The sequence below is a fragment of the Cynocephalus volans genome, chromosome 1 (genome assembly GCF_027409185.1).
Source record: "Cynocephalus volans isolate mCynVol1 chromosome 1, mCynVol1.pri, whole genome shotgun sequence".
NCBI classification, from domain to species: Eukaryota; Metazoa; Chordata; class Mammalia; order Dermoptera; family Cynocephalidae; genus Cynocephalus; species Cynocephalus volans.
The window spans coordinates 248,413,857-248,427,534 of NC_084460.1; the positions used below are offsets into that span (position 1 = coordinate 248,413,857).

Consider the following 13,678-nt stretch of genomic DNA (forward strand, 5'->3'; position numbering starts at 1 on the left):
CTTTTTGCTCCTATTTCCCATCACTCCAATCTATCCAGGCGTGTTATTCTACTGCATAACATTTTTTTTTTTTTTTACTGAAGTAAAAATCCATACTTGTTAGTATGTCATAGTAGGTTTCCACAATCGAAACTCTGTACGCCTCTTCTGTGTTTGTTCCTACATCTCTGATCTATGCTAAATGCATAAAGTTTCCTAAATGCGCCATGTGATTTCACACCACCTTAGTGTTCCACCATATCTCTCTGTTAAGTATCTGTTCATACTGAAAGATTCAACTTAGGTGTCCCCCTCAGACAATGCTTTTCCTGACTCACATAATTGACCATTCCTTTCTTTGTTTCTACATGGAATATCCTATGTGGAAGAGTGTAGTGTCCTATTTCTATGTTTTATGTCAATCTTATATGTGTATACTGTAATTTCCTATCTTATTTGTTTGTGTTTACAGCACCAGACATAGAGCCTGGCATAGGATAGGTGTCACTAAATATTCATTGAGAGAAAGAATGAATATATAGGCACAGAAGGAATTCAGAGAAAACAGGGAAATTATCTGTAGTTTACTTGCTGATTCCTAAAATTTGTTTATCAGGACAAAACCAGTTTTAAAATGAAATAACTCTGATAGACTAGACAGCATTCACACTGTAGGTTAAAGGGATAATATCAGTTCATTCTTGTGGAACCCAAAAGAAGCAGATCAGAGAGTTAAGGATACGGGCACTGACAAGCTGCCAGGGAGGTGTCAGAAGAAGGGGGGCAGATTTAATCTTTTAACAGACATCTGAGTTACAAATACAGAAGGGCATAAAAGAGCAAGAAGTCTTATCCTCAGACACATGTTTCTCTCTTCAGTTCTGTTCCCATAGAGCTGACCTTTTAATGTCTTTTACAAGTCAGACTATCATCTCCCTTCAAACAATATCCTTAGCTGTGTACACCTCCTGTCTCTTTTGACTCAGTTTTCTCTTATGAACAATTTAGGAAATTTCTCTGCTTTGGAGTCAAAAACCATTTGGAATTCCTGTCTGCGAAAGATTATAAATGTAATGAAATCTGGGAATTTTTTTGTTAAAGACAATTCTCCTGGCTTAAAAAGTAATCTAGTGCTACTGATAGTCTCGTTTAGAACGAGAGCTGTTATGATGGCACTGGAAAAGGTTTAGTCCTTCCCCCACTCTTGTTCTGCTCTGCAGTTTTTATTTTATAAACAGCCTGAGAGACTCAAAGTTGAAAAAATGCCCATTGGCAGTATCTACTGTCAATAGCAGTATTGATCCCATAACAAGGGTTCATTTCAGTTGAGCTGCTAAAATTTTATTTGATTCCATGAAAATTTCTTCAATGGAACTATGAAAGCATTTTTGCCCATTCCCTAAACTATTACTAGTTAGAAACTGAATTGGATTTCATAAAGATTTATGGATACTTCCAAAATCACTTAACAGCCAAAAGCCATGTAGTAACTTTTCCTGCAATTGAATAAAATCTGAGGTATATGGAAGTGACAGCTGTAAAAGAGTTGTGACATTAGATTTAGATCCTTTCCTCCTAGACCTTGCTTAATCTACTGTAGGGCCCATGGCTCTGCTGCTAGCCCATGTCTGCTGGTCCTAAAGAATTATACATGATTGCTGAAGCTTTGGAGTGTAGCCTATATTGTATTAACTTAGTAAATTTTAGTACCACCCACCCATAATTAGGGGTAGAAATGTAGAAGGGGTCTCAAGTGTAAATAACCTAAAAATTATTACAAATATGGGTTGAAATAGATTTGTTTTTATATTTACACCTGACTATAGGTAGGTCAGGTGGTCCAGGAATTATTTTTAATAAAACATCTCATTATTAAAACTTGATGTACATGCATCTAGAAAGTCATTCTGTTTAATTTCATTCCTTCAGCCCCATTTTCCAATATTTAACCCTTTTGCATGTGAAAAGTACTAAGCTTGGTAGAGTGGTTTCTCACACCTGCCTTGAGAGAGGGAATGGTTAAGAGTTTGACTTCTGAAGACTTCCTTAATTTACAAGGAAAATGAGGGAAAAGTTGTGAATCTGAAATCTACTAAGCCTGGAATTAAACAAGTAGGTGCTATCAATATTTAAAGGCAAGATTTCTTAGTCATGTATGATTACTCAGAGTAGACTCTTCTAACATCTTCAGATACTGAGCTTCACTGCTCTATGCACAGATAGTATAGGCACTGAGGTATGAGATAATAAATAGTAAAAAAGAAAAGAAAAGAAAAGAGAAAAAGGTAATATGTTTGAATAGCAGACCAGACCTGAGACCAGACTTTCTCAGTTACTTGTTAGCAGTATGACATCTTCCCCAGGCAATCTCTGAATCTTTTAGACACCAAAGCTTCTGCCCTGTTCACAGGAACTGCCCAGGAACATTTCAACCTGCTCCTGTTGGTCAGTTTCCATCTGTTTCCTGAACCCTAGCTCTGTCTTTTTCCCCCCACTTCTGCTCTTTGGTTGAATGAGCTAATCTTGGTTTCTTCAACTCAAACTTGAGAAAAGTCTTAAGCGCTTCCTATTTTTGCTCCATTTCTGTTCCCAGAGACCCGAGGCCTGGCACCCACTCTGATGGCTGTCCCTCTAGAAAGGCCAATCTAGTGACCTTAAAGAAAATGTGAGAGGGTCAGGAATGTAGTCAGTGACATTGAGGAAGCTACTTAACATTTTGAAAGCCATTGCTTCATCTCTACAATGAAATAAATCATCCTACTTAACTCAATATTTTCTTCTAAGGATCAATGAAGTTAGTGTATATAAACCTCTAATCTGAAGTTTGCTAAAGCAGCTAGAAATAAGCCTGAGTGAGACTGCATTACCTGTTGCTTAATGGGTAAGTATTCTGAGTGGCAGATCATTGATTGCAATTTTTAGTTGAGATGATTCTAGGCCAGAACTCTACATATAATTAAAACTGGTATCTCAATACATCATACTAGCAATGAAAGCATCCACTAGGATTGACCAAACTCACAAAGAAATGTGAACTATGTTATGTGTAACTAATAATATTAACTTTAAAAAATCAGCTAGACTGCAGACTTCTGACACTAACTTTCAATCTCTTTTCCCTGTAGAATTAGTGATAACCTTGACTCAGCTGTGATTATGAAAATCATTGCTAAAATGGTTAATGCTATTTCTTCTCTATTCTCTTGACCTGGTTCCAATACATACTTTCCTTACATGCCCCATTTTGTACTTGTATCACATTAATGTGACCTGGAGTGGCACTTTCTTTTATTAGGACAATTAATCATAAATATAGAGGCTTCTCAATCTTTTCATGTACAATTACTGATTACAAGCTCAATTTTCATTAGTAGAGGTTCTAGTGTTCTCCAATTACACTACAAAATAACCGTTAGTCAAATCTGTATTGCTCCAAGAACATTCTGTCTCTTTTCAGTTCTCCCTGTCCCTGAGATCTGTCTGTGATCAGTCTAGGTGTCTTTTGACATTTTTGTCTAAGTTTTCCAGCACTGATTATACTTGCTCACTTATTGGTAAAAAGAATAACTTCCAGGGCCGACCCCGTGGGGCACTCGGGAGAGTGCGGCGCTGGGAGCGCAGCAGTGCTCCCGCCACGGGTTCGGATCCCATATAAGGATGGCTGGTGCGCTCACTGGCTGAGCACAATGCGGCCGGTCACAAAAAGACAAAAAGACAAAAAAAAAAAAAAAGAATAACTTCCAGATTAAGCTTAAGATAAATATCATGTCCCATGGCTTAAAAAAAAAATGTTACCATGGTGCATTTTGTGTCATTTCCTTTTTCACCATACAATGCCCCTGAGATCTCAAGCTTTACTATTAATAACGTCACATCTACTTTGGTGCAGCTTGGGAAAATGCACTTTATAAATTGTAAAGAGCCACAAAATTGCAATTTATTTTTTGGTCATTTACCAGAAGGCCACATATGTTAGAATACAAAGGGAAATGAGTCTTAGGGAAGAAAATTGTGAAGCTAGAAAAGAGTGTTATCCAATAATTCTGGAAAGAAAAGTTAAATTTTTCTGTTCTGCACATACTGGACTAAGCCAGTATGCGAGACAGCACACACACATACACACACACGTTCACAGAGCTGATTATAGATATTAATATATAGACATATAGATGTTGACATTTATTCAGGATTCATATTTTTTGGTTTACAATTGTGTCATCTCACCTTCCTGAATAGAGTTATCAATGAAATGAATGCCTTTCACCTGCTTATCTCTCTATGTGTGGTTTCCTGATCCCTATTGCAGGCTCTAAAAGAACAAAGTTTTCCTGCTGTCTATAGCAACTAAAAACTACACTTTGGAAATGGATATAACTTTAGAGATAATCTGATTGAATCCTTTCGCTTTGATAACAAGGACATTGTAAAAATGTAAGGGCAATTCCATTATTAGAAATTCCAGGTCTCTCAAATCCCTGTTTAGTTTCTAAAACTGGTTTAAAACAGCCTGCACATTTTTATGTGAACCATGAAAAGAGTAAGAAATATCTCCAAAATCTACAAAAACTTTTTATATTATTATTGTGTTGAATTAGTATTACCAACTCTTTGGACAAAAGTAAAAAAGATGGGTCTGAAATTAATCTTTTCCCACTTTTATCCATAATTCCAATAAGTTCCTTATGAACAGTGCATAGTTTTAAAATCAAAACAGTTCTAGTCCCTGTAAACAGAGGAAATTGACTTTACTGAGGCAATATACTGTGCAATGGTTATAAACAAAGCTAATGTTCACTGTGCACCGAAAATAGAATCCACAAGCTGTCTGCTGGTCTTCCAATGAAAGACACGTGATACAGCTGATACTATTTTTGTACTTGCAGTAATATTCACTATATTTTACTAATCCAAATTTTAATTATTTTTCCAAGGTTTCTGCTGGATTCTAAACAGTTCAGGAAACTTTAGTGCTTTAAATTACTTCTCTTATTTCTATTTTCCTAACAAAGTGGTAAAGCCTTGTTCCAGTCTTTACATTCTTCTTATCTACTGATGATATTTTAGTCTCTCATGTTCTCTTATCTCTTTTATCCGGTTTACAAAGACTAATCTCTGTGTTCTTACAGTTTGGTCTAGTGAAAGGAAGGAAAAAGGGGAGGGGAGGAAGGGAAGGAGGAAGGAAGGAAGGAAGGAAGGAAGGAAGGAAGGAAGGAAGGAAGGAAGGAAGGAAGGAAGGAAGGAAGGAAGGAAGGAAGGAAGGAAGGAAGGAAGGAAGGAAAGAAGCAAGGAAAATTAATTTAAGATTAAGCTAAATTTATTTACTTTGGTCCCCCATAAAACCTTTTGCTACTCTGGAAACACCACTATTACATTACATAATTTGTGCTATATTTACAACATGTTTTGTAAGTGGTTTTGAAGTTGTTTTCTGGCTTCAAGTTTGTAGGTGTTTAGATTGCTAGCTAGTCAAGACTAAGAACATATCTTTAACTTTCTTTTGCCTTCAAAGTGACATATTTACATTAATGCTTGTTGTGTGATACCACTTGATTTGCAAACAATCAAACATTTTTTATTTCACCATGTTTTTTTCCAGAATGCCTAGGATTTCTGTGTTTTCAAGATGAGGTAATGTGTATAAGAGGCTTGAAATAAGACACTGTTGTATAGCATTTTAAATGAATTCTAACCTCTGATAATAGAAGACAGCAATACTGTAAGCCATCTGTGTGTCTCTTGAACCTTCAAAATCATGCATGGATCAGTTGTTAAATCATTCCAGGGCATCAATCCAATCTTCCAGGTCAGACTATTTATGAGATAAAATGTTGTCACACAATAACTATGTGTCCTGAGAGGAGAATAGTTTTATACCAGGTTCCTTTATACATTGTAACAAGAGGAGCAATTGTTTCTTCTTCTGAAGTGAAGCATGAAATAGACTTGTTTAAGAAGTTATAAAGTATCACTAATTTCAGGAGTTTTGAAAGGACTGATAAAAAGTGAAATTTATCAAAATAGTCCTTTTACTCCAGAAAAATTGCCCTGAACACCCCAGCTAGAAGAAACCTCTCCATTTGTTGAATTTCTCTGTTATGCACCATTGTGTATGGCATTTGACTCCTACTGGCTTAGATAAGTTATTTTGTGATCTGTTAATTTACCAAATTAATGGGAATATTCTGAGAGGGAAGGAAAATAGGCTGTTTGGAGTGAGTAGAAAGTTTGAGGCCAAGCATGGAGGACAGTAAGCTCCAGCCAAGAAATCCTAACTCCATGGGGTTGAGTTGGGGGAGGAGCCATTAGGAGTCTCTGGGAGGGAAATGACATATTGATAGTTGTGCTGCTGAAAAAATTGTCTGAGTGTATGTGTCAATGTACAATGTATTGAAAAGTGACAATGTAGCGCTAAGGCTAATGTCAGAATCCTGCTCACAGTGCCAATTGTAAAGCTAGGCGACCATGACAGTTGTCGGACTCTTTTACCTGCCGCTAATCCTGCACCGACTGGGCCTACTGTCGAGCTAGGGCTGGGTCTGGAGCTCACAGACTGGGTCACAAACCCTTCATATGCCAGGCTGGGTCCCCAGACCCCTCACACGCAGGTCTATGAGCTAGGCAATCGACCAAAGGTCCTCGGAGCCATAGGTTGGAAAGCATGTGTGGCTGGGCCACCCAAGGCAGTAAAACGCCAGCCAAATCCCAGCACGGCGCAGGTGCACTAACTCCACCCACACACAACCAAGTCACAGCAAATGCTTGGCAAGATACTGAACTTCTGAAGGGCCCTGACCATTTTCCTATATTTTCCCAAGAGACAACAATAAAAATAGGAAATATTTATTTATTGTTTATTGCCAGGCCGCCCTATTGGAATGCACAGCAAAAGAAGTTAAGGATACCAATTTTTTTACCATGATGTGCATCACATCTCTCAGTCACACATAACAGATGTTCAATAAATTTGTTGAATAAGTGAATAAATAAATACTATAAGCAAGTAGAGACAAAAATAGCTATTTATTAACTAAGACAACCTTCCACAAGTGGGTCACTGGCCTTGATTTCAGATTTTCATACATGATTCATTTCTGTAGGCAGTTTATTTCAATTCCACTGATATCATTGATGATGATAATGCTAATAAGAGAAGAAAAGAAGGATGAAGGAGATAGGGTTACTATTTATTCAATATTTATTATGTGCTAAGCACTGTACTAAGTGCTTTGTTCGCACTCACTCATTTTCCCCATCCAACCAGAGAAAACTTAATTATGAGGATTGAACCCTGGTTTTAGCAATATTAACAAACCACCCATGCTTTTGGTTGGCAGTTGTAGCAGACGCTGTTGATGCCCCACCTATCAGGGCTCTTGAGCCCTCCCGCTGCTGGGTAGACAGTCTGAGCACACAGCCAGCTTCCCAGCTCCCTTGCTTTTGTCTCTCATCTCCTTCTCCAGGGCCTAGAGCATGCTTGCCTGCAAACAGGTCCCTAGGTAATACCCCAGCCTTTTGGTCTTCCTGGGGTGGGGAGTTCTGAGGTGCATTTTATATAATTTCTCAGCAGGTTTCAAAAGTCTTATAATTAAGGAGAAATCTTTGTTTCACGCTTCTTTTAAACTAACCTTGTCATTGGTATTATATGCAAGTATCAGGAAATTTGGCCTCATAGTATAAAAGAATTGGAGCTTCTTATTTCTTGTTGGAAACTTCACTATTGTGAAAAAAGCTTATCTCTTATTGTCTTAGTTTGGATCCCTTAAGAGCAGACCTTGAAATAAGCACCTGTGGGTAGACAGTTTACTGGCAGGAAGTTCAGGAGAGGGGGCAGTTAGAAAGTTGGCTTAGTGGGAGGCAGAGAGAGATTGTAAAAATTTCCTTTATGCTTCTCTAATTGTTTTACATGTTACATGCTTTACTTTATTAATTTTAAAATATCTAATAAAGAAAACTTTTTTTAAAAAAACACTACCTGCCAGACAAATCTATATGAATGTTCCACCAATATCTCAGACTCATCTCTAGAATCTAGCTAGCATTATCTAGACACTCTCCTGTCTCATTCCCACTCTCCCTTCTGATTGCTTTTTGTTTTGTTTTTCATGGTACCACCATTGTCAAAGTCACCTGGTTTAAAAATGCCAGTCATATTTTACTTTTCCATATTACCTACACCTGACAAATCATGTCCATTTTTTCATATCAGTTCTTTCATTTTCCCTGCCCTACACTCTTCCTAAGTTTAGGTCTCAGGACTGTCCTTTATGCGTACACCATTTGTTAGCAACCAACTGCCTCCTCTCTCCCCAGTGTATTTGACTTTATATTTGTCTATATTATATTGTTCTCTAAGGCATACTATATCTCCTTTTGTATATTATAAACTGAGATTAAGACCTGCTTTTTATACATCTTGGCATCTGCCATAGGACCAAGCACATTGTTTTGCATGTAATAATGAATGAACATAAATCTATAAATATCTACATTCTTTCAATTTATGATATTAATGATATAAAAAGTCCAAATTATTTAAGGGCCATTAAAAGAATACTTACCAAGCACCTGCTATCTGCCAGGTAGTATGTTAGGTGCTAGAGATACAGTAGTGAACAACAATAATACCACAAAACATGTTTTCTTCTTAATACAGTAACCTTATTTTAAAACTGGATGGGCAATTTTAGATCCTCTGGGAGGAGGAGACCTTTATGCTGAGATAGAAGAGAAAGAGGAATCGTGTGAAAAATCAGAGGCAAAGGAAACAATACAGGCAAAGACCCTAAGGATGTAAAAGCCTTGATGAACTTATGGAAACTGAGAAAGGCCCATGTGGCTGAAACAAGGTGAAGTGATCGGTATGAACCAGGTGGGAGTGATCGGTATGAAACTAGTGAAGCACTCAGAGGCCAGATCATAGCATAGGGTCCCTGTAGGTCATGTTAAGTGTGGTTTGTACTATAAAAGCAATGGGAAACTATTTAAAGAATTTAAGCAAGAGAGTTGATGCCTGATTGATTTAGAATTTTAAAAGTTCACTTTAGCTTCTATGTAGAAAATTGATGAGGTGGAAGAGGGGAGAAGGGAGACCAGGCCACAGATTATTAAACAGCCCAGACAAGATTATGACATTTGGGGAAAGGGCAGTAGCTGTGCAGAAGAAGATAAAAATAAGATGTGCTTGAGATATATTTTAAAGGTCAAATTAATAGGGCTTAGTGATTGATGGCTTAGATGTTGGTGCTAGAGGAATCAAGGATTATTTTTCAAATGTCTAGCCTGAACAACAGGGCAGGTGGAGTGCTATATCGGGTGAGGGAATGGTTGAGATGAGGAGTGAGGGAAACAGAACTCAGTTTTAGATATGTTACAGGCACAATGCCCACTAGATATCCGAGCAGAGATGTCATGTAGGCAGTGGAATATATAAACCTGGAGCTCAGAAGAGAGGCCCAGGCTGGAGACATGAGTTGGGCACTCATGCTATTTAGATGGTGTTTAATGACACAGGAAATGTGTTAGGTCTCTAAAATAGAGAGGATGAAAAGAGAAGGAAAGAGAGCCCAGAATACAGCCCTGGGGCTTTCCAACACTTATAGTGGAGGGAAAGGAGCCAGCAAAGGGGACTCAAAGTGGTCAGATAAAATGGAGGAAACAAGCTCAAAAAAGATGATATCATGAGAAGAGAGTTTTTCATGGAGGAGAAATGCTCACTCTTGATAACAACTGAAAAGCTGGGCAGGTCCACATTAGAATCCTCTCCACTGGGGAGGATTTCTTACAGAAGGACAGAGACCACTAGTATTTTGTCTACTACTCTTGTCTGAGTCCTTTAATGCAGCTCCTGGCACATAGTGAGCACTGGATACATATTAATCGAATGACATATTAACTGAATGACCAAATATTTAAGTCCAGTTGAAAGTGAGGGATAGGCATAAGTCATTAAAAAAAGTTCTCCTGACTCTCACTCTTGCCTACCAAAGTATTAGAGAGAGAGCAGTAACTTCAGGCTTTGTCAAAGTAGCACTAAACACCCTTTATTCCTGCTGACAGGAAACGAGCTGTTCTCTAAACCCTGGAGGAAGAAAACTACCTAACATAGCATGTGAGATAGTACAGGGTGGCTGTTTGTGAAAAGGTGGTGAATCGTAACCATAACCACAACTGTAGAAATAAAGTCCTGCCCTGTCAACCACTCTACTGGCTGCTACTCACCTGAACTATACCATAAAAAGAACTGTACGTTGTGGATTTTATTGCATAAGATTTTGATGAAGGGAGAGGAAAAAAAGAGGTAGGGGTTCAGATCAGTGGCTCTGGCTTTGCCAGTGTCTGGAGAGTACAGGAGTGGCTTTGATATATCTGCTTCCCTGGCCTCAGCTGGAGATTTTGCAGCTGCAAACCAGAGGGATTGCTTATTTCAGAATAATGACAATGTGAGCTAGTTGTAGAACTGGGTTAAAATCAGCACACAGATCCACTCAGAAACATACTGTGTACTACTGAAGAAAGAAGCATAGCAGCACCATTCACCATGGGCCCTGATAGCTACCTTTCTGGAAGCCATTTCATTTCATTTTATAATAGATAAATAGATTTATCACATACCGTTATTCACCTTTTACTTTGCTGCAAACTTTAAGAAGGTTATTTTCCTCCTGTTTTGTCTGTTGACAAGAGAGAAAAAATAATTGTGTTGGGTTAGCTAGAATATTCTAACATTCCACTAACATCTCGAACTCCACTTGTCTAAAACATAACTCATCAAATGCTCCCATCTGTTTGCATACACACAAATACAGGCATAACCTCATTTCTTCCATGTGCCTTTTTTCCAGGAATATATCACTATACACCCAGTTCCCAAACCCAAAACTTGGGCATCATCCTGAGTCCATCTCAGCCCCACACTCATATTTATCAATACTATTGCCCATTCTACTGGGTTTTATCTTTCAGATATCTCTTGAGTCTATTTTGTCCTCTCTCCTCCCTGCTACTTCCTACTTTGGGCCACCATCGTCTCTATTTATTCTGCAGGAGCCTCCAAAATTAAGTTTTTTTATATTCTATCTTGCCTTCACACTTCTGAAACCCATAGCTAACCAAGACAAATCCTTCAACAACTTCTCAGCCCCAGCATAGAGTTAAAATTTCCTAACCTGGCTTAGGAGGCTCACCACGTCCCATGACACCTACCTGTGTGTGGGCGGCTAACTGCTCCAGCCAGACAACCCCTTTCAGTTCCTCTATCTGGTCTGCTGGAGCCCTCCCTCATTCCTCTGCTCACACTGCTTAGCCTGGCTCAACCCACCTTGTCCTTCAAATCTCTAAGTGTCCCTAAAGCACCTGGAATTTTCTCTACTTAGGAAAAGTTAGTCTACCTACATTTGACTGAAAATTTTCCTGAAGGCTTTGTCAGTGGTGGTATCCTGCGAGCCTAGCAAAGGGCCATTTCAGTGAAAGTGCTGAGTAAATGAACACGTGTTTTAGTAATGTGCATGCCATTACAGCTGATGTTCTATTTCAGTGTAGTTTTATGCACACCCTTTGATGAAGCCTTTTTCTTTCTTCTTTTGTTTTTTCATATAGCATCAATAAATAGCAGGACCTGCATCTCCTGCAAACATCAGCCTAATAATCACCCATGGCTGTCTCTCTGGTTGCTCAAAAAAGAAACCCGAGGCACACCTGGATTGCATTAGGAAGAGAATGATTACCAAGTTCAGGTGTGTTGTGTCGTGGGTCTCCAGGGCATGTTCAGAAGCTCCTTATGACCTTGACCTCACACTAGGGCTTCAACCCTGATGGCAGGTGTGTCCCATGGCAACAAGAGTGGATGCGTGGAAAAGGGGGGTCGTGGAAGCGGGCAGAGAAATCCGTCGAAGTGAGGCAAGTCCCGGTGCTTTTTTAACCTAGCCTCTCAGTTGGAGTCTGGAACAGCCTGAACCGAGTCTGATTGCCTGCTCACGCACGCAGCTCAGCTTAAGAGGAAGTGAGGGGAGGAAGGAAGTAGGCACCGAAGGGTGCAGGGCACTGGGTCTTGAGAACACCCACATGTCTTTGTCACCAAAATGCTCCTCAGGGGCTGCAGGGAGTTTGTGTTTTTGTTTGGTTGGTTTTGTCTTTAATTTGTGGCCCTCTGGTTAATTTCTCTGGTGGTTGTTTACGCCTGAAAAATCAGCTCTAGCACTTAACTCTCAGTGAAAGATCTGGACGGTTCCCCGCAGCGGTGCCTGTCCCCGAGTTTGGGGTTGGCCTTTGGGTCACGACGGGCTGGGAGTTCACCGTGAGGACCGGCAGATCGAGGCCCCAACCGCGGTTAAAAGGGCAGACTCCGTAGCCCCTCCAGGTCCACTCTCGCTGAGCCCCGGGAGCCCCGAGCCATCCCGCGCGCTGAGGGCTGGCGGGCCCGGGTCGGGACGCGCGTCCCGTGCAGCCGAGGTCCCCCAGCGCCCCCTACAGCCGCGCGTCGGGGAGAGACCGAGCCGGGCCCTGCGCCTCCTCACCACGCCCGGGACCCCACCCAGCGGTCCGCGCCCCGGGACCGCGCGAGCACCCGCACTTCCCGGCCGCAGAAACGGGGCGTGGGGTCTGGAGGGGACGCGGCATCCCAGGTTGCCCCCCGTCGCCCCGCCTGCGGCGCGCCGACTTCCCCTCCCTGCCTCCCTCCGTCCCTCCCTCCCTGCCTCCTTCCCTCTCGCCCGCCGGCGCCGGACACACCGCGCCTCATCTCTCGGGCGCCCTTGCCTCTTGGCCAACCGTCGCCTCCCGTGCAACTGTGGGGCAGTGGGCGCTTGCTGTTGAATGTCCCCCGCCGCGAGCGCATGGCTGGCGAAGCGAGGCGCGGCCCCGGCCCCCGAGGGCTCGCCGTCTGGGAGGCGGTGATGCTGCTGCTGAGTCTCGGGGTCCCGACCGGACGCCCCTACAACGTGGACACCGAGGGCGCGCTGCTCTACCAGGGCCCGCCCCGCACGCTGTTCGGCTACTCGGTGGTGCTGCACAGCCACGGGGCCAAGCGCTGGTGAGTGCAGTCGGGGCTCGGGCGCTCTGGGCGTCGCGGGGCGGCGTGAGAACGGCGCCTCTGAAATTGCCTGCCCGCCTCAAACTTTCCTCCCTCCGGAGGAGGCGGGAAGGAGACGCCACGACAGCCGGCTGGCTGCGGCAGCGCCCGGGGTGCGTCTCGGCGCAAGGCCCTGGAGGTCTGGTCAGGGGTGCCGGCCGGGTGCGCGGGGCGGTGGGCGGAGGAGGATGTGAGCGAAGCGGCCCCACCGCCGACTGCGTGTCTGCTGGGACGGCGCGCTCAGTGGGCAGCGCCGCTCGAGTCTCAGCGCACGTGCTCGTTTCTCGCTTCAGGCTCGTAGTGGGGGCGCCGACTGCCAACTGGCTGGCCAACGCTTCAGTGGTCAATCCCGGGGCGATCTACAGATGCAGGATCGGGAAGAATCCAGGCCGGACCTGCGAACAGCTCCAGCTGGGTGAGTTGGGTATGAGACCAGGAGCTAGGGACCCTACCTGTGGGCTCCACCGCAGGAGGGCAAGTCCCGGAGAAACGCGGGTCTCCTGTTACTCGGAGCTTAAAGTGCGTGATTTCAAGTTTTAATTTCACACCACCTTCCCTTCTTAATATTAAAGTGGTCCGCTTCTTTCTGTCAATATTTTTCTCCTCTTTGCTTATGACAATCAATCATTGTAG

General features: G+C 42.2%; 1 protein-coding gene across 1 annotated transcript in view; it reads left to right on the forward strand.

Moving 5' to 3' along the window:
- The first annotated feature begins 12,809 nt into the window (after positions 1-12,809).
- The window catches only part of ITGA4 (integrin subunit alpha 4), a 74,198-nt gene continuing 73,329 nt past the window's right edge, over positions 12,810-13,678 (forward strand). The window contains exons 1-2 of the mRNA XM_063114882.1: positions 12,810-13,006; positions 13,339-13,460. Coding sequence (XP_062970952.1) covers positions 12,810-13,006; positions 13,339-13,460 — 319 coding nt within the window. The remainder of the gene's footprint in view (positions 13,007-13,338; positions 13,461-13,678) is intronic.